The sequence below is a fragment of the Trachemys scripta genome, chromosome 10, assembly GCF_013100865.1.
Source record: "Trachemys scripta elegans isolate TJP31775 chromosome 10, CAS_Tse_1.0, whole genome shotgun sequence".
Lineage (NCBI taxonomy): Eukaryota > Metazoa > Chordata > Testudines > Emydidae > Trachemys > Trachemys scripta.
The window spans coordinates 61,506,218-61,527,625 of NC_048307.1; the positions used below are offsets into that span (position 1 = coordinate 61,506,218).

Consider the following 21,408-nt stretch of genomic DNA (forward strand, 5'->3'; position numbering starts at 1 on the left):
TAAACTTCAGAACTGCCCAGGATTCAGTCACTCACTTCCCTATTCACTTCAGAGTTTAGTTCTGATTGTTTTCTTACACTCAGATTGTTGAACTCAAGGGAGGATGACACCAAGGGTAAACAAAGGGCATAGCTACACTTGCAGATGTAGAGTGCTTTGAGTTAAACCAGTCTTCGTAGAGCACAATAGGGAAAGCTCTGTAGTCTGTCCACACAAGTTTGGGAAATAACTTCATACCAATTCCCCAGAGAGAAAAGGCTAGCCAGCAACCCAGCCAGGTGTCACCATAATCAGATGGAGTATCACCTGGTTAAGTAGCCATTCTTTGGCAGGAAGAAGGTTGGGAGTGAGAAATTTACATCTTCGCAATGGAACAGCTGGAAGTTCCTGTGCAAACAGACTGTTGCCTGAATCCCAGCTGGAAATGATTCTAAAAGAGGGGGAAGAGATATAAAAATGAGGAACAGAGGCCCCAAATCACCTCTCTCCCCTCATCTCTAATCATGGTGTCAACAACACTTGAAAGACAAAAGAAACATCACTGAGCTGGTCCTGGTTGAAAGAAATCCAGCCAGACTGCTGTAAGCGTGTGGTGAGAGAAATCTTTTTGCTTTAAATACACTTAGCTTGTTAAGTTAGGCATTAGCTTGCATTTTACCTTTTATTTCTTTGTAATCAATTTTGACCTTTATGCCTCATTACTTGTAATCACTTAAAATCTAGCTTTCTGTAGTTAATAAATTTGTTTTATTGTTTTATCTAATCCAGTGTTTTTTAATTGAAGTGTTTGGGGAACTCCATTTGAGATAACAAGGCTTGTGCAGTACAAGACACAAACTTCTGGGGGAAAGTCTGGGACTGGGATTTTGCTGGTGTTGCTTTGCAGTATAATGCAAGAGTGGTAGGTTGGCTGGCTGAAGCACTCTTGCAGTATATCTGGGAGTAACTGACATGCTGAAGACTGTGTTGAACTGACCAGGAGTGGCTGCTCTCACAATGAAGCAGCGTAAAAGGCACCCCAGGGTAGAGAACTGAGAGGACATAGTTATCTAATAGCCCAGATTGTACCCTGGGTAATGTGATAAGGTGCTAAAGCAAACTTTCCTACATATGTGGTTTATTACACTTGCCTATTGTATTGATAAAAAAAATTGTGCTTCAGTTCCCATGCTCCTATCTTTTTTTCACTGTGAGAGATTAATCTTGTTTTGATTAGAGAGCATCTTTTTTTTTCAATACCCTTCTCAGTAGGCTAATTTGTATTTCTGCAATACAGATTATATATATATATATTTATACATATGGTATGTATATATATATTTTATATACATATACACACACCTCTACCCCAATATAATGCTGTCCCCGGGAGCCAAAAAATCTTACCGCGTTATAGGTGAAACTGCGTTATATATTGCTTTGATCCGCCAGAGTGTGCAGCCCTGCCCCCCTGGAGCGCTGCTTTACCGCGTTATATCCGAATTCGTGTTATATCGGGTCATGTTATATCAAGGTAGAGATGTGTATATATATATATATATATATAGTTCTGAGAATTTTATATTAATGGCTAGTGGCTGAGTTTTTTTTCTCTGTTTATGGAGCTCCCTGTCCTATCATTCCCAACAGTCCTGCTTTGAATGCAGGGATTGTTGTTTTATTATAGGGTTTTCATTGCACCATTTGACAGGCAAACTTGTCGAACACCCTTTCATGATGTAGACCTGAAGAGATTAGCAGCTTTCAATTTTGTATAAAATTAGTTTTGCTTTAACCAATATAAGGTCTTTTTTTCTGCTGAAAATCGTATCTGTTTTGTTGTGCCTTCCATGAGCTCAACGGGAAACTATTTTCACCTCGCTAGGAAATCATTGACAGGCTTTATTGCTTGTTTTGTTTCTTTGTATGTACTAGTTCAATAAGGCAAACTGGCCAGTAGTTTGTTCTTGGAATGTCTAGGGATTCAGAATTCCAATTCGCGGGGAAACGTTTTAGTGGCACTTTGAAAAGGAAAAAAGTTGAACATGAATGCACTTTCCTTCAAGAAATTCACTTGACAGGAAAATGTAACACTGAATACGGGCTATGCAGGCGAAGTATTTTATGCTTCACTTCATCACTGAGGGCAAAATCTTGTGTTCTTTATTCATGCCTTACTCCGGGTAAACTCCCTAAACTGAACAAGGACTTGACCTGAAATTCACCTCAAGGCCTAATTTAAGACCTTAATGCAGGACTTAAAGGTGAGCTGCAAATGGTTTTGTGAAAATTGGGCTTGTGTCCTTTTTTACTACTTTATGGTATATGAGGAGGACAGAACTGTTTAAAGTTTTTTTTTATTGCTTGTTTTTTATCTTATTGATAACAGGAATGTGAAATCTGGCCTTCCCTGATTTAGCTAGAGAACCTGTAAGAGGCTTCACTGATGTCTATAATCTTAATACCTTTAATAAATGGGCTGAGCATATGGAATCTTTAATAAACCCCTCTTTTATCCAAAATGTTAATTAGTCTTTTAGGCTGAGTAGGTCTTAAGAAAAACATTTTAAACAGACACTAAAAATCTCCTCCCAATTGCTCAACTTTCATTCTATTGGCTCTTGCAATGGCTCCAATTAATTAATTCTACAGACATGAAGAATATTAATCTAATAATGTTAAGTCTTAATGGAATGTTTAGCATGTTTTTAGGCTATGGACAATGAGAATGACTTGGTCATTCACAAGATTTGAAATGAACTGGTGACCATTTATCTGAAGGGCCAAAATCCCAATATGATGTATGTAAGATCTTGACCACAGTCTCTGTTAAGAATCTTTCACATAGGCCCATACTCCATGGCCCAGTCTGAGGCATGAGGCCTAGTTAACAATGGACAATACATGGCTAAAGAATGCTGGGATAAGCAAGAGACAGGAGACAGCCTTGTTTGTCTCAACTATACATAAAATAAGCTGAGACAGAGTAACTCCAGGTGGAGAGAAGTAATTGGGAGGCTTATCAGGAGTTACAGGCACACAACTCATTGAGAGACGCATTAAAGTCTGCTCCCTGGTACAGGAAGAAGATAACAGTACATACTCCCCAAATGCCAACCAGAGTTCAGGGAGAGGCCTAACATGATAGCATGAGTTATGGCAGCCTCCCTTTCACAGATGCATCCTCCCTCACAGATGCCAACCCCAGCTCATAGAAACGCAGGGGTAACCATAAACAATTGTCATTGCTGTGTACTGTTTACTGTTCTTTTTGTTTTACACCCTCCAGGAATGTTCCTGTGGGCCAGCTTGTCTGGAAAGAGCCACTGTCATTTCTATGGACCTGAAATCAGGATTTAATTTACAGATTGCAAGAGGAGAATTTTGAGGGAGAACACCTGTGTATTAGCAAACATTTTAACCTGAGCTACAGGCGGAGCCATTATGTAATCTTTTAGACTATTGGGTTATTGTGCTAATTTAGTCTTGCTGCTAGAACCCACCCCGTCGCTTCTCTCTGTCCATTGGCACCCTATATAATCTATTGTAATCAATTGCTTAGCAGTGTCTCACTGAGCCTAATAAGCAAAGTGACACTCCGCCAGCGCTGTGCGTAATAAACCCTCGTGCTTGACTCTACACGGTGTCAAACTTGTGTTCCTTCATTATCTAATAATTCCTGTGCATGTAAATAAATCAGCCTAACTTTTCCTAACATGTAGCTATGGATAGTAATGATTAGTTGCTTTTCACAGTCTAGCTTTGAATGCTTAACAACATTACCATTTAAATATTTATCCCAAGGAAAACACTCCAGTAGCAAAGCCACTACAATTACAGTATTTGAAGAATGAGCAACTAATAATCTACAGTGGAGATGCACATTGTTGTTATTTGTAGTTCAGTACTGCCCAAAGGCCCCATTAACGGAAACTGCTAAGAGCACAGTTCCTGAATGTTGTTATCTCAGGAGACAGCACCCAAGATCTCCTATTTAAGCATGCACTTCATGCATCAAGACCATAATTGTTTCATTTTCCTTCTTAATGGGTGTATCTGTATATTCTGTCTCCCAGGGGAATCTCCTTGGCCTATTTCCCACTATTCTTGGATGTAGCTCCACCTCAAAAATCTCAAGCATTCCAAGGGAAAACCATAAAAGTTAGAGGGCCACATATACCACTCCTGCAAGAAACCCATGAAAAAGGGACACGGGAATCAGGAAAAGCTGTTTCTCCCTCAGATGAGAGGGTCTTTAAGGGGCACTGACTGGTTACTGGGAGGCCAAACAGGATCCGTAGCAAGACCTGATAACTTTAGAATCAGGGAGGTGCAAAGGAGGAGCTGGTACATCTGTACTAACCCCCTCCAGAGGGTCATCTGAATGAGTTAATGCCTCTTTAGGACTCTGTAGGGTTGGGTGCTGTGGATGGTGGCTGGTCTCCTGTTCCACTCCCTTCCATATTGACCCTGCCCCTAAAACAGCTCTAATGGAGGGAATTCTGTGGGGTCCCACAGAGAAGAGGATGATTCCTTGGAGTCATGTGCCTTCCCTCTCTCCTCCAGGAGAGATCAGTCGAATCTCAGTTCCTTCTGTTCACAGTCTGGGCCAGAATTAATTATACTCTATTATGGAGCCCATACTAAGTCAACACCCAAACCTTAGTGTGATCTACCTACATCACTCAGGTGTGCAAAAAAAAGATGTGTGCTAGACTGTTATAAAACTCTTCAAAACATGTTATTTTTTTAGAACAGAACATATTGTTTAGGTAAACAGCTCTAACCAGGCAAACTCAACAATGAAAGAATCCTGCTATACTGAAAGTGAAAACCATTTACTGCGCTGGGAAATGTAAACTCAGTTGTGACTGTTTCTGCCCAAATTGCTGTTCCCGTTCTGCCCGCATGTACTGAGAATGCATCTCAGTGCTTTCTTACAGACCGAAAGACCCTGCTTTGAGCAGATAATAAATGTGTGACTTTTGAAAAGGTGAATTTGGAAACATTCCCAGTATATGCAGTACATCTGCCTCTCTAATTTATGCCTCAGAAGATGAGCCTGAATAAGGCAGCAGTGAAGATGATGATTAAATAACTTGAGAGGAAGTTACTCTGCCTTTCTCTGAAACAGCTGTGGATAAATTCTGGCCAGTCTTGAAAATACTATATCAAACCAGTGAGCCAAAAATGCACATCTACATATTCCATCCACAGCCCATAACAGCTCTCAGTGACTCAGAAGACTTATTCTAACTGCTCTCTCTTCCTGCGGTCTTAGCAGATGGTCCCTTGGCAGTGGAACCAGTGTGGTTTCCAGTATATATGAATGGGGCCAGAAGGGCCTAGGATGCTTGCACCTTCATGGGGAGGAATGCATGGATTCTTTGGTGCTTGCTTTTGTGGGCAGAGGCCAGCCTGGTGAACATGGAACACTTCTGCAGCCATTTCTCCTCTTCCCACCTGCTAACATAAATCCTCTACATCCTCCATTCCCAAATCCAGACTGTCTCATTCAGTACAGAAAGACATACCTGAGCACCATCACAGGGGCAGTAGGATAACAAAGTTCTTCAGAAATGGGCAAGTTTTTTCCAAGCTATATTTGATAACACTGAGTACCGCTGAGCTAAGCTGAAGCTGTTTGGCCGTTTACTGCATTCATAGTGAGCAACAAATACATCTTGCTTCTCTAATGCACATACACCTGACTTATAAAATAAAGTGTTAGGCCCCTGAGCTAGGCACCAGTATTTGAATCAGTTCTCTCAGATAAAATATTTTCCTCTTCTAAAAGATTACTTGATTTAAAAGCAATGATGGAGGAAAAACCTATTTTGATCACCTACCAAATGTACTTGTTCCCCTTACTTTGCACGCACGAGTATTTAGAGCAGGAATTAAGCACATTATTGGGTTCTGAGAGTTACCTTGGTAAAGCCGTTTTCTCTCTCTGGTAACTAGTGGAGCAGGTAGTCTAAGCCCATAAGACACATCATCATCAGTCAACGTATTAAAATTCTTGCATGAAACAACTTCAAAAAGCGTAGTGTTCCACTCTGATTATAATACGGGCCCAATCCTGCATGCCCTCTCTTGTAAGCATAACTCTTATTTACTTTAGTAGGTGCCATGCATGTGGAACATGAGTAATTTGTCACAGGCAGGGAAAAGTATTTCATATTAAGTATAAGTAGAAACAAAAATGTTTAGTTCTCGAGCCTTTAATTTCCACTTGTCCTGGAAGGAAGATTTTTTTTTTTTTTTTTAAAAGAGGTCGGTGAACTTTAATGGAATTCACCCCACAAGGCAGTGGTCATTTTAAGGCTCCAGGATTGAGTTTAGTAAATTGAATTTGGGCTGTCTGAATGTTGGCACCATAAAAACATATCCCATTTCAATGTACAATTCTGGATTTATTTCAGTGTATCCTATCTCCTCTAGGGATACCATTTTAAAAGCTCCAAATGAAGTGTGAGTAACACGCCTCAATTTGTGCAGCTGAAATCTCCTGTGGATATGTCTATCCTGCAATTGGCAGTGTGACTGCAGCTAGTATAGGCACTCCTGTGCTAGCTCTAGCTAGCATGGCTGAAAATAACAGTAAAGATGCAGCACGGCAGGCTTCCACATGGGCTGTACAAGCCCACCTGGAACTCAGAGTACACACTCACATCCATAGCCCACAACAGGGTCTGTGCCACATCATCACTCCAATTTTTAGCTACGCTAGTTAGAGTCAAGCTAGCAATCACACCTCCAGTTAGTGTATACAGGTTGAAATTCACCCCTGGGCAGAGGGCCAGCATATGTGCCACTTACTTATAGGCCAGGGGTAGGCAACCTATGGCATGCATGCCGAAGGCGGCATGTGAGCTGATTTTCAGTGGCACTCACACTGCCAGGGTCCTGGCCACAGGTCCGGGGGGCTCTGCATTTTAATTTAATTTTAAATGAAGCATCTTAAACATTTTAAAAACCTTATTTACTTTACATACAACAATAGTTTAGTTATATATTATAGACTTATAGAATGAGACCTTCTAAAAATGTTAACTCGTATTACTGGCATGTGAAAACTTAATTTAGAGTGAATAAATGAAGACTCGGCACACAACTTCTAAAAGGTTGCTGACCCCTATTATAGGCTATTCACCTGGTGCTGAGGGCTCTGTGTGGGCCTTGACATGGGCTGGATTTCACACACAATGAACTGAAAATATACCCCAAAGGTAAATCTCCTAAATGTTGGTGTTACGCTAATTTACTGAGTATAAGAGGTTTATATAAATAGTCATCTCTTCCACAAACTTCCAAAACAGAATTTTTAATGTGTTAAAGAACTTTAGTTCTCTAGCTTATAGAAAATTTTAATTTGCTCCTATTCAGCTGTGGAATCTATTTAAGAATCTACAGTAATAAAAATTCCTGTAAATGTATTCTAGTTTCTGCACTTAGTAGGTTAATTGGAGCATTACTGAATGAATCACTCTATTTTGCACTTGCCAATGTGGGAAAAGCCTTTGTGTCCACAGAACTTTCAGTGCTATAGTCTCATTAGGCATTTTCTTTGTTTATTACATTCATACTTTACTTCCTTTCTGTGTTTTTCTTTAATGCGGCTCCAACTGCAGAAAATCTTACTAGTAACGTGAAAAGTAGTGGGTTTTTTGGTTAATATCATTGACAGAAGCGGTTTCGGGTACAGCAAATCTAAATTTGTTTCTTTCAGAGATTACAGCTCTCACCACCCACTAATCTGTTTAACAGGTCTTTCCATCTTTCTACTGAGGAAGGAACACATGCTTCATGTCAGTATCACCCAACAATAGTCAAACTAGTCCCCTTCATGTTTCATCCAAATGAATAACACAACATAAACAGAGAGGAGTACAGTATAATTTTTCTATCCTTATCAATTTCTTTTCTCTCTTTGGGTGAAATTCACCTCTGTACAGAGAGCCAGTCCAAAGCCAATGCACGTTCTTAGGCTCCTTGTGCAAGGAGAGCCAATCATGTGGGCAGATGTCTATCTGCACAGTTTTCTTTGCAAGTTCAGGTCCCACTTACATCCTCAAAATGAATGTTAAGTGGGACTTGGTGGTACATGGGGTTTGAAGTGGCAAAGGGGTTTGAAGTGGCAAAGGGGTGAATGTAACCCTTTGAGTTCTGGAATACAGAGCAGTGTTTCTGAACTGGTTTTAAGAGTAATGATTAATGGTTTACCATTGAATGTGTTATGTTCCTGTCTGATATGTGTTCTGTCACTCTCTAATAGTCTGTATTTTCCTTTGCGATATAACATTAATGATAACTCATTTTATCCCAAATCAGGGCTTGCAGATCCTTGCTGAGTTTCAAGGAAACAAGATTTAGAAGCAGCACTGTAACTTAAACTTGACTTTTCTACTCTATTCAATTACTTATCTAGGCTACGAGAGCATTGATACAGCAATTAATTTCTCAGTGTGTCAACTCTCATTTCTCATTTACTATATAACTTAATATTCAAGTAATAGAGATGGGGGTTCATAACTTGCACAGACTATTTTCACTGTTTTATGGTATTTGAGACTAGTAACGCTATTAGGAACAGAGAGGAGTTCTATAGAGAAATAATCTTACTGGTGCAATTCAAACACATGAGTAAAATCCTATATAAAGTAGTGTAATAGGAAATAAACATTATTAGGTGGGTGAGTTTACTTTGTGAGTGTATTTGTTTTCAAGATGAGTAGTATAGGATGACTCAGGAGATTGGTAATAGAATTTTGGAGTCTTTCGGGTTTAGGTCAGTGGGTCAAATCAGAATGGGAACTAGATTGTGATTGTAGTCATGACACTGTAAATCTGCAGTAACTTTAGATTTTAGGCTGCAATCAGAATCTGATGATGGGTTTTTAGTTACAGAAAGTCACTGAGGTTTGAAGGCAGTTTGGTGCCTGATATGAAATATGTTGTTAGTTTCAGTTCTTAGAGAACAAATGCCAGACTGGATCAAACCTGAGGTTCATTTAGTCCAGTATCCTGTCTCTGACAATGGCTAGAACCAGATATTTCACAGGAAGATGTAAGAATCTTACAATAAGTAGATATGGGATAATCTGCCCCACACATTAGGTCTCCTAATCCACTATCGTTAGCAACTGGCTTAGAGCCTGAAACAGGAGTTTTAATATCCTTTTAATAATTTTGTTAGCATTAACAATAATAGCTCTGGATATTCTTCTTAGTCATATAAATATCCAATCCCCTTTGGAATCTTGCTAAATTCTTGGCCACCACACCATCAGGAGGCAATGAGCGCCACCGTCTAATTATGCATTGTATAAAAATGTATTGCCTTTTATTAGTTTTGATTCACTACCTTTAAATTTAATTGACTGCCGTCTTGTTATTGTGGGAGAACAGAAGTTTCCTATCTACCTTCTCTAGACCATTCATTATTTAATATATTTTTATCATGATTGAAATTCTTACCTTAGAAACTATACAAGTTTTTCCAATCTCCCTTCATATGCTTCCAATCATTCTGGCACTAATATGCATCCTTACTGGGCATCATGGACACCAGAGATTGAATGGGCATGGTGGTTCTCATCCCTAAGACAGGTCAGAGTCAAGGAATATTGGTGCAGCAGTATGGAGAAATTTATGGTAATACTGAGTGTATCCTGGGGATAGAGAACTTTGGAGTCCTGAAAGACTTTCACAAGTATTAAGTTCACTTAAAAATATAGTAAGTGAAATAAAATACTGATATTTTATATATTATTTATATTATCATAATGCTTAAGAGACCTAGTCATGGATCAGCACCCCATTGTGCTGGGAACCGTATAAATGCAACAAAATGACAGTTCTGCTCCAGATAGCTTATAGGACAAGGGACAACAGATTGGCACAGACAGACCGACAGGGAACACATGCTGTACACACCTCTTGTATGTCCATCTACTCCTGTAATGCAGTTTTTGTTCTTTTTTAAAACCACATGAAACTTACTGATAGAAAGATAATTTAATTTTTTAGGGAGTTTTCTCCCCCATTTCAGACATGAACCAATTTTGGAGGGAAAACAGGAAAGCTGTTAAGTCATAGAGGAATGAGGTTTAAAAAAAATCCAGTTAGAAACATTTCAGCAATTGCTGTGTACAAACATGAATTATCAAGAGAAAAGAATGTAGCTATCTCCCACTACTTACACTTCTCTACCCTTTTGCAATCAACAGCTCCTCCTTCCCCTTCCAAATTCTTGGGCCCCTCATGCCAACACAAATCCATTCCACTTTTTCTTGGCCTCCTTCCCCTTCCCTCTGGTGACTTCTGCCCTCCTTTTTTTTTTTAACCAGCCTTTTCATTTCTTGCAACTTTCCTTGTTACTGCCTCCAGCCCTTTCACCCCTTCCATTCAAACCTGACACCCCTTCCTACCCTCTTCCCTCTGGAATCCACACACTATCTCAAAAAAGATCATTGCCATCCACTACCTTTTCATATCTTGCTCTATCCATCTCCTGGCACAATGATTAGCTAAAGGGCTAGTGGGAATAGTTCCCTTTTTTTTTAAATAAACTGATTGTATGCTATCTCCTTTATAAGATACTTGTTCATTTAGATTTTTCTTTGGGGCAGGGATTGTGTCTAATGTCTCATTTGGAAAGCACCTACCACATTCCGGGGAGCATCATCATGCAAATGATACTTAATAATGAACTTCTGAGTGAATAGTGGATCCTGTGCATCTGATTTTTAATGTCAACATGGAGCTGCACAGTTAACCTACGGCTGCATAATGAAGTAACAATACACAAATTAAACAAACCTAATTCAGATATAACACAGTAGATTTTTGTTTTCTAGTAAGAATCTGGCTGATACACTTTTAGCACCCTTTATAACGAAGCATTGACAAAAATATTGCAGCTCTTCATTTCCCACTCCTTAAACAGAGAGAAAAATCTCGAAAATATGGTTCAGTAACGGCTATAAAAAGGTTGCTGCTTTAGGAGGAACATTAGAGATGTACTTGAGTGGGAACAGAACATTCACCATCTCTATTTGTTCAAGGGAAATAGGAAGAGTTCCACGTTTACACAGCTGAGCTGATTACATTTTACTGCCCATTTAACAAAAAGATACCAACAATAAATCCACAGTATTTCTATAAACGCTTGATGTGCCTCCCCCCAGTTTTAGCCAGTACACCAGCGTATCATCGTTATTATGCATTGACTCTGATTTTATCAGGTGCAAAAATTTGCAGAAATGTTTTTGCTGCGGGACCCCTGACAGTGCTAATTGAATGAATGGCAAGTAATGTATTTTGGGCCTAATTCTAAAAGATGATGAGTTTTCTTAATTATCACTGACTTCAGTATCATGGGAGGTGCTCTGAAACTGGCAAGATTGGCTCCTTAAAATATTATGATTTATACAGTTCCTAAAGAGATGAAGCATTAATATACAGATGAAAAGTGATAAAACAGCTGCATTTCATTCTAATGATGTATATGTAATTACCAATAACATGATTATTGCTAAGGCAATTGAATTTTGAGTACCTCACTCAAATCTTAAGGTCTTCTTTATTCAAGGAAGAAAACAAGTTTTACAAAGCAACTTCATTTTCACAGAGCAAATCATTATTTGAAACTTGATTATTTGACCTGTAGCTTGGGATATGTCACATCATATTGTGTCAGTAACATCTTAAGTTACTTGACATAAAACAATGCACTGCGCCTAATATGAACTTCAGCAAAGCATGATTTTTGGATATGAAGCTTTTTAAAATCCCTGCATGTTGCACAAGAGTCTGTCGGAAGCACTTGTTTGTTATGCTGCAAATCATTTCTTTAGTGTTCTTTAAGAAGAATTAAATTTATGTTCAGACCTTTGTTTTAGCTAAACAAACATACATCACAATAAAATTAGAAATGAGGAGCATTTTAAGGTTCACAGTTGTCCAGGGTGTGTGGTGAGCATTGACTTCCCCTTTCATGTTATTCTATGCTATAAAAATCAGGCTTTAAAATGTTTCTTGTATCAGTGTATAGTGATTCACACTGGATGTAACAGTTTGAAAAAGAATACATTAATATCCATTTAATTAGCAACATCAACCCTTTCCAGATGGAAGGTCTGTTCTGGATGGAATATCTGTAAACCTTACTCATGTAAGTAATCAATTACATCAGAGGAACTACTTGACCTGTTTCACCAAAGCACCTCTGCATGTGGTTATGTCCCGTTAAAGTCAATGGGACTTAAAGACATGCTTAAAATTAAGCACATGCTTTGCTGAGTAGGAATGATTGCTGGAATGCTGCTTGAGTGGATTAGAATTACTCATTTGAATGAGATTTGCAAGATTGGGACTTTAGGTATTGAAAGTGCATTTAAAAGAAAATATTTTACAACCTTCTTGTGATTTATGGAATACTTTACACTATTTGCATATTGAAAGATTTAATGCAGAGTGTAAACTGAGTGCCAAAACATAGTAGTTAGCATTATAGGGAATTATTAAATGCAAACATGGAAATTAGTAGGAAACTGTTGTTAGCCTTAGGAAATATAGTCAGGTATAATAAAAGATGCTTACTATCACAAACCTCATAAGAGAATCGCTCTCCTTCTTTCTTCTGCTCAGTGGATTGCAAGTCAAAGGCATTGGACAAAGACATGACACATTACAGACAAAGCACAAGACACATTTTCTACAGAATTTTGAAGATGCAAACAAAACAAACTTGTACATAAAAAAACAAAACAAAATATATTCCAGTACGAACATTAAAATCAAGCTGGCACTATAGAATGCAACATAAAACATCCAATATTGGTGGAACTTTACAGATCATTAGCATGTTTCTATGAAAATGCATTACTTGTTTCCCCAGACATTCCCGGTGCATTATACAGTTCTCACATGGCATTGCTTTTAAATAAAATATTCTATTTTTTCAAACTCTGTAATATGTCTTATTTTTACATTTTGATTTTCTTGGCAAGCAGAAGCAAAGGCTGTGGATAGGTCGTGAACATACCGCTAATGATCTCTAAGTAGCTGTGCAGTGAATGTAGGGAATTAAAACCACCTACCTCTTTTCCTCCCATAGACTCAAACATTTTCTCAAGCTGGACTCGCAACTGCTGGATATTATTCATCAAGATACAGGGCTGTAAATAAAGTACAGCATGTGTTGTTATATGAACAAACAGATACAAACACACTAAAACATAACAGTTGAGAATGGCCAAAAGGAAGAAGTATAAATAAAGTGATTCAAGATTGTAATATCTGATTCTTTTTTGCTGGAAATCCATCTTCCTATTCCATCATAAAACTGATACATTTATGTACTACAATGAAGGTAACATTTGAGATCTCAGCATATGAATAAATCAAGCAATTCTATAACAAGCTCTAAATTATTCCATAGGTGAACAATTTTGCATTACTTTAAAAGTGCTTTAATAATCTAAGCAATATTAGTCGCATAAACATGCCTTCATATTTTATTTTTAAAATACTATTGTTTAAACTTTTCACTTAAACCACAGTCTTTTTCAAACTGTATGCCAAAGACCGCGGGAATCACACTGCAAAAGATAGCAATTGCCAGAAACAGAGATTAAATTAAGCGGATTATTTTGGAATTATGCAAAAAAGGTTCTACTACGGGGGCTTTGTAAATTCGTATGGCTTTATTCACTACTTTGTAATGTAAAAAAAATCTTGATAATAGATTTCTGTTTTGGCAGGATTACTGTTCCAGTGCATCTGCACATTACATTCAAACCTTCAAGAAATGAATTTCTATAATGCATCTATACTTAAACCTCACAAGAAGACGACGGGTGCTGAAGTGATAACAGCAACCCACATACATTTAAAACCCTTTTAGTTGTGATGCAGCTCACTGTTGGCTGAAACATGGTTTGAGTAGACTTTAGTGTTCAGAAGAGCATTTAAATAATTCAGCATCCTACTCTATAAAATCTAAGGGAACTCAGGGTCAGAAAGAAAAAGGAAACTGGAGAAAAAAATAGAAGATCCTTATCTAGTATTCTTAACCCTTTCATCACTCATACTCAATATATCACTGTACAACAGTTGTGTGTGTGCATATACATACAAAATTTTAAATAATGAAAAGAAAGTTTGATGCTGGATGAGAATATTATAGAGTGAATGGGTCTGGGTTCAAAAAAATTAGAGAAATAACAGTTTGTCTTACTGCCTCTCTCTTATTTCTTTTTCAGCATATTGTGTACTTAGGGCTCATTACTACCAGGCAGAGTGCTTACTACTGTGAGAACTCCCATGTCAGAGGACTTCAGTGGGGACTATTCATAGTAATAAACACTATGGCTAGCAGTTGCCTGGGGCCCCATGCCACAGGGGCTCCTGTGAAGTTACATTGCTCAGGCTTCGGCTTCAGCCCCAGGTGCCAGAGCTCAGGGCCCTCGGCTTCAGCCCCATGCAGTAGGGCTTCAGCTTTCTACCATGGGACCTGGGATCCCTGCAAATGTAATGCTGGCGCTGCTTGGTGGCCCCCCTAAAATTTGCTCACGGCCCCTAGGGTGCCCCAGATCCCTGATTGAGAACCACTGTTCTAAACAACTGCCAGTGCTCTTGGCAATAAAGGAAGAGAGAAGCTAAATACAAAAACAAGTATCAGGTGAATTGTTCCTAATGAGACAGTTTTCAAAGTTTCCTCTGAGATCATAGTTGCTCATTAAGGACCTGATCCTGAGCTCGTTAATTCACTGGCAAAATTTCCATTGACTTCAATGAGAGTAGATCTGAGGCTCAAAAATGTTCCCAGCTTATTGCATATGTTGAAAACTTTAGAGTTCTATTTATGGAAACTTAGAGGAGTCAGACAGCCAAACAGAACACACAAAACTGAATACCAAGCACAATGCATAAAGCTGAAATACGTTCATAAACAGTGACAGGCTGTGGGGAAATATGATGATACATTTAATAAAGAAATATACACCATAGAAAATGTACTGTTATGTCTGTTTTTTATTTGAAAAGTTTGCATGTCAATTTTATTGAATGGAATTAATAAAATGGTCCTAAAATAAATTTAATAACTTTGCACTTAACTACAATCATAAAGCAGTATTTATTTAAACCTCTTCTATCAAATGAAAGACTTGGGATCACCAGATCAAATGAAATCTCATTAATCTAGAAATATGAATTTCAAATAGATGATTTCTAATAAAAATAAGTGATCTTTCTATAAAGTCATTTGTTGGAATCCTTTATGCCTTTTCTCTGTTACAAAGCCATAATGAGATTTATCTTATCCAAAGCCTTAGCAAAGATTAGCATTCCAGGGTGACTTCAGAAATCAATCACTTCAATGATTATAAAAAATCCCATTGGACAGACTGAGAGGCAACACAAACAGTGAGATTTGATGACCTAACATTAGGTATCAGAGTCCATTCATTCTAGAAAACAATTAATTTGATTTAATGCTAGGATTCATTTGAAATGAACTGTAAGTACAATACTACAAGTCTTAATTCACTTGCACACTACATGTAAAGTGTAATTGTCTATGGCAACATTTTGGGCCAAACCGATATATAAACAATCATCTGGAGTAGGTGGGCTGGATGAAAAACAGGGATGCAGTCACTCCCACATCACGGGAGATACTCTACCCCAAGGCATTTTCAGCTCAATGGTTCCTGTGGGAGGTAGGGAGAATCTGTGTAAAGACACATAACATTTGCATGTATATATCTATATCTACACTGATTGCTTATTTCCGCTACTTATGGCAATAGCTCACAAGATGAAGAACCTTGACTGAACTATGAAAATGCCCTGCTGGGCAAACTTATGACAACATGGTATTCTGGTATGTTGTGAACTGACTAGCAGCGTTTCTTGGAATTATTACAGTAATGACTGCCAAGCCTGGCTTGCTGCTTAGTGTCTTCTTTCTGATGTAAGCAAGATTTAAGTATTGCCAGACGCAAAATGTGTGGAAATCTCCTTATGTATGTCTTTTTCAATATGTTTTCTATAGGGGCTCCAAGGATGAAGATATTTGAAGTAGAAAGGGAATCTGAAATATGACACATCCATATGAATAAAATTCATTTCCTTGTAGAAATATTTATATAAAACCACTGCCTAAAGTTAAAGTTTTCTAAACTCTTTCATTACTCGTAGTTTTATTTATTAACATTATATTAAATGTAATTGCATAGTAAGCAGAGAATAGTTAATATTTTTCCACCATACGTATCTCTGTGGTTTGGTAGAAAAAATAATATTTCAAATGTTGACTGTGGTGTTTAGATGAAGAAGGCACCAAGGACTGTTGCTCTTTAGCTATTAGAGAAACAAGGTGGGTGAGGTAATATCTTTTATTGGACCAACTTCTGTTGGTGAGAGAGACAAGCTTTCAAGCTTACACAGAGCTCTTCTTCAGATCTGGGAAATGTACACTGCGTACAGCTATTTAGCTATAACATATTTCTGATTTCTTTTGTTGTATATGCTGGTGACCTTTGGATTGTGATAATATCACGCTCTGGTGACAACGAGGGCATATTATTTCCATTTTTCCATTTATTCAGTTCAGTTCCAATCTCACCAACACATTTCCTCCCCCAGTTCTATGTGTGAAAAAAATAATTTGTGCTCCAGTTTACTTCTCAACTTTCATAAATCTATAAAAGAGTTCTGAACTTCTGGGTTTTTGAACAACAGCTTTTCATTCCCTCAAAATTCTCTCTTTAGCTTAGTTTAGGATGTTGGGCTCAGTCCTGCCAGAAGCCGTGATTCTCCTCCAAGGTGCTAAAGACCCTTACGTTGTCTAGACTCTAATGGGAGTTAATGTGCAAAGAACCTCACAGAATGCCCACCCTATTCAGGGACTGTTTGCTGGGACCAGCAATGGGTGAGACAGTCCTTCTGCACTCTTGGAGGATTTTCTTGTGTTCTGAGTTTCATGTGGGTGCTCCCTATTTGTCCTTTGCCAGTCCCCTGCAGTGCCAAATAGGACAATTTGGGTGCTGTGGCTGGTGGCTAATAGCTCGGTTCCCTCTCTGGAAGGGACTGGAAGAGGGTTATTTACTGCAGGGCTTTCCTGGCTTTCAGCATCATTTTGCTGAGCTGTCTCTTCCCCCCACAGTGGTTCCTGCACATCCTAATTTGTTATTGCTATTCTAAGTGGGCTTTGAATTTCAGCTGATCACCTTTTAGGGGTTGAGAAAGGATTCTCCAGGACTGTAGACTAGCCATTCAGTCTGGGATTTTCTATCTTCCCAGAGCACAAGCAAGGCCCAATCTTTTGGGACTGGAGAAACACTGTCCCTGTACAACTATGTATTTGTCCCAAACATTGCTGTTGGTGCAGGAACAATTAACATAACCCCATACCTGTGCATAAAAGTATGACAGGTTAAGGCCAGGTCCTGCATATGAGTTATACAGTATACCTGTATACCTAAATATACAGTATACCTGTATACCTAAATATACAGACAGAATGAGGTACCTCTTGGGTTGCACCTCAGTTACTCAGATGAGGACAAGGTAGTACACAGTTATGGTATGTACCAACTCCTGGTGTGGTACTTGTTGGGCAAGGTCCAGCAAGGCCTTTCCTGGGTGTATTGGTCTTGATGGCACAGTAGTGACACCATACACTAGGTCAGTTTGCTGCGGGGGTGTTCCTAGGTTATGTTAAGTCATTAATAATATTGTGACACTTATTTAACTGCACTGTCTGTGTCTCATTTACTGCTGTGTCCGTCGGACTTGTTATTCAAGAATTCTCTGCAGCCAACAAGGCAGAACAATAGCTTACCATTCTTTTTCACTACTGTATGGGCAAGGAGTAGAAGGGTGGAGGTCATATTAAAGTCATTTATCATTTACTGGGATTTAGGAGAGAATATAGGATTCTGTCAGACACAAAAACCTCCTTAATTTAGAGCTAAGGTTTTTGGGTGCAAATCCCCATCAACGTAATCACTTCAAATATAGGAAATCACCAGTTTCTTCCACACTTCTCTGTGCATAGTATTTCTCCTTCTAATATTCATTTATCTTTTCCTTCCCCCACCCCCATCAGTTGTTACATTACAATGTACGCAATCAAGGAAAATAGGTTATCATCTGGAAAAAAACTCTCCCTTTTTCCATTCATTTTCTTGCAATAAAAATGATCATATTTCCAGTAAATATAATAAGAGCTCTAAGTGCACATTTTAAAGACAGAAATAATATCTGAAATAATATTAGTATTTTTTAAATTTTACTTACCAAAATTTCTTTATCACAGTATGAACTGAAGTCATTTGAAATAATTGCAGCATATTGAAGGAGCACTTTGTTGATAGTCTAGGGTGGAAAAGGAAATGTTTAATTGAGATATATAATCATCTCTGAAGAATTGTAAGTAGAAATACAGAATAGTATTCAAGTGAAAGTGGAGGCTTGTTTTCAAAGCAGATAATATTTGTAAATGATAGAAAATTGTTCTGGATTAAATTTACAAAATTTTAGTTTGCATTTGCTTAGAAAATTGGAAAGGTCACATTTTAAATCCCTTCACAATGGATAAATGTTTCTTTTTTAATGGAATGTAATTTTCTATAACAGAAACACTTTGCATTTAGTTATACTGACACTGAGAAGTAAGAACATTGAGGGCTCTAGTTTGTGCATTGTGCGACATATACTAAGCAGAACGTTAGTGAGCTCAAAATCCTCTAGGGTGACAACCTACAGATTAAAATATAATGGACAAATAAGAACCAAAGCAGCAATGTTTAAACCCCAGCAATGTGAACTTAATCCTTAACAATCACGTGAATATATACTTTGTTTACAGACTGAGAAAAGTTGTGATGAAAGCACAGAATTATGTGTAAATACAAACTATTTCATAGCCCTTGGCATTGTAATGGAATTCTAAAGCTTGCAAGAGAATGTGGCAATCCAAGTAGAAAGCTGGCCTAACAAAATGTGCTATCTTATCAAACAGCAGATTAATAAACCTAGAAAAAACAAGTGGCTGATCCACCCCCAGCTGTTCAAACTTGCCTTCAAATATGATAGAGAAAATTACTTTTGGCTTTTACCTGAAGTGTGATATTTCACTTGCACACAGCACCACGTTTTCCAGATAGGTTTATTATAACTACAGTTAAGGCTCTATAACAAACACTGCTTTTCAAGTATATATACAGTGATCACCCTGTATTAGCAGTATTACCTCTACCTCCTTGTAGTTATTATTCTGGGAATTAAGGGAAATACTGTAAATGCTCAGGTGATATTATTTAATTATCTAAGGCAACTGGCAAGTCTTTAAGGGTGAACCCTGTAAACTCGGCTGTTAATACCCGCAGAAGGTTAGAACTTGATATGCAAGGTCTCAGCAGTGGAGTCTATTTTCAAAAGAAAAATATGTTTAATCTTTGGCATTTAGATGTTTATGGTCTAAAACTTGTGACTCAGACCATAGAACCCAGAAATAACCTTAGGTTAAAAAGCAAACAAAAAATGGCAGGTGAATAGCACATGATGTAGCTTAACCACTTATGGTATTTTGAGAAACATAATGAGCAAAATAATAATATCTAGCTCTTATAGAGTGCTTTTCATCAACAGATCTCAAAGTGCTTCACAAGGGAAACAACCATGATTACCCCCATTTTACAGATGAGGAAACTGAGGCACAAAGCAGTGAAATGACTTGCCCAAGGTCACCTAACAATGCAGTGGCAGCTGGATTTAGAAACTGGGAATAGCATCTAAGTCTCCTGAATCCTGGTCCAGTTCTCTATCCACTAGATCATGCTGCTTGCCTCCCCTTCCAAAGCAAAGCCCACAACTGAGAGCTCTGGGGAGGAAAGACCTATGACAATTCCCTCCTTGAGTTCCTCCCCCATCATGCACTGACCCGCTCTCAAGCCCTGTAGATCCTGGGGGATCAGTTGGAAATGAGGGTCTTTGTCATAGCACCGGCTCTGGCCCCTGACGATGCTTGCGATCTGGCAATTCTATGGCATTGCTTTAACAATGATTTTAACGTTGATTTTTAAGTGACATCAAAGAATGAGAGATGAACTAGCCGCACTGGGTCTTCAAGAAAAGCTCATAAATTCACCAAGCTTCCAAAACAGCCTAGCAGAGCAAACTATCCATCAGCAGGACCAACATGCTGATGAGGTGGGAGAGCAAGAAACAAACAAACACACTCTCGAGGGGCTTCAACCAACAATGCTTTGGTGCCAAAACTATGCAGAAGTAAGGCTCCAGATTTCTTCCAGCAATCCCACAGACCCGACAGATCACTATGTTTCACTGTTGAATTGTTCTGAAATCTAAGTAGTGATTCAATGATTAACAAGAACACCAAAGAAGTCAAGCCATTTGGTAACATATGCTCATATCTAGTTTTACTAAAACATGAAGTCCAGCGATTAGAGTTCCTCAAATTGGGTGATGAATTAAGAGAAAATAAACTGGTCATTTCCCAAGAATAAAAACAAAGCAACTTCTCTAAGGCTCCTGGTTTGCAACAGGGAATATTGGTTCTAAATAATATTAGAATGTTTTAAACACGACAACAGAATGTCGCTTTCTCTGAAACTTGGTCAAAATGCATTGATTTTAATCTACCTTCGCAAATCTTCTCATTAAATGAGACAGTGCTTCAGGATTAGGGCACTCCAGTTTCTTGATAATCTCGAAGCTTTGATTGAGTTGTGTGAAGACATCTACCACAGAGCAAGAGAAAAGGGCATGATCTGATGTTTGCTGGAACTAGAGGAGAATAAAGAGGTGGAGGGAACAAAAACCCCAATTAAAATGAGTTAACATTTGCAAACCCACGTTCTGACAATACAACAGTATTCATTGAATTTCTAATACTTTAAATCCATCCTAGAGCAAGAAAATGGAAATTAAAAAAAATTGCTTGCACTTTTACAGGGTGTAACACAGACAGTGATTTTATGTGTTCTTTTCTTTTGTTCTGGGAACAGGATGAAGCTTTACAAACTACAGCAATATTCCTGCACTGGGATCTGCTAGTGTAGACACTTACACCTATGTGGCGTCTCATTGGCTTCATTAGCACTCCCAAGGAGTCAGCGCTACAGGGCTGCATTTCAGGAGTAGGACATAAATATTTAGCCTTCTTTGGAGCTGTACCATCAGTACCTGAATCTCTGCACAAAATATGTAGCATGGAATCCTGGCTTCACTGAAGTCGATAGCAACACACTGATTGGCTTCAACAGGGCCAGGATTTTACCCATGGTTTTTTGGTCTAACAGCAATATGATCTTATGGAAGTGTGTCATTTGCAGATTATGAGACTTTAATTTAATAACTGTAGATACTACCCCTCCTTATTGGAGAATG

The 21,408-nt window shown here is 38.3% G+C and overlaps 1 protein-coding gene and 1 long non-coding RNA gene across 2 annotated transcripts in view; one reads left to right on the forward strand and one right to left on the reverse strand.

The window, feature by feature from the left end:
* The window catches only part of UNC13C (unc-13 homolog C), a 398,557-nt gene that overhangs the window by 71,469 nt on the left and 305,680 nt on the right, over positions 1-21,408 (reverse strand). The window contains exons 22-25 of the mRNA XM_034783191.1: positions 20,662-20,805; positions 18,295-18,372; positions 13,086-13,163; positions 12,596-12,625 (exon numbers count right to left, since the gene is read on the reverse strand). Coding sequence (XP_034639082.1) covers positions 12,596-12,625; positions 13,086-13,163; positions 18,295-18,372; positions 20,662-20,805 — 330 coding nt within the window. The remainder of the gene's footprint in view (positions 1-12,595; positions 12,626-13,085; positions 13,164-18,294; positions 18,373-20,661; positions 20,806-21,408) is intronic.
* On the forward strand, positions 254-3,618 carry LOC117883649. Its single transcript, XR_004647361.1, has 2 exons — positions 254-592; positions 3,269-3,618. It is a non-coding gene; the product is annotated as an uncharacterized LOC117883649 (long non-coding RNA).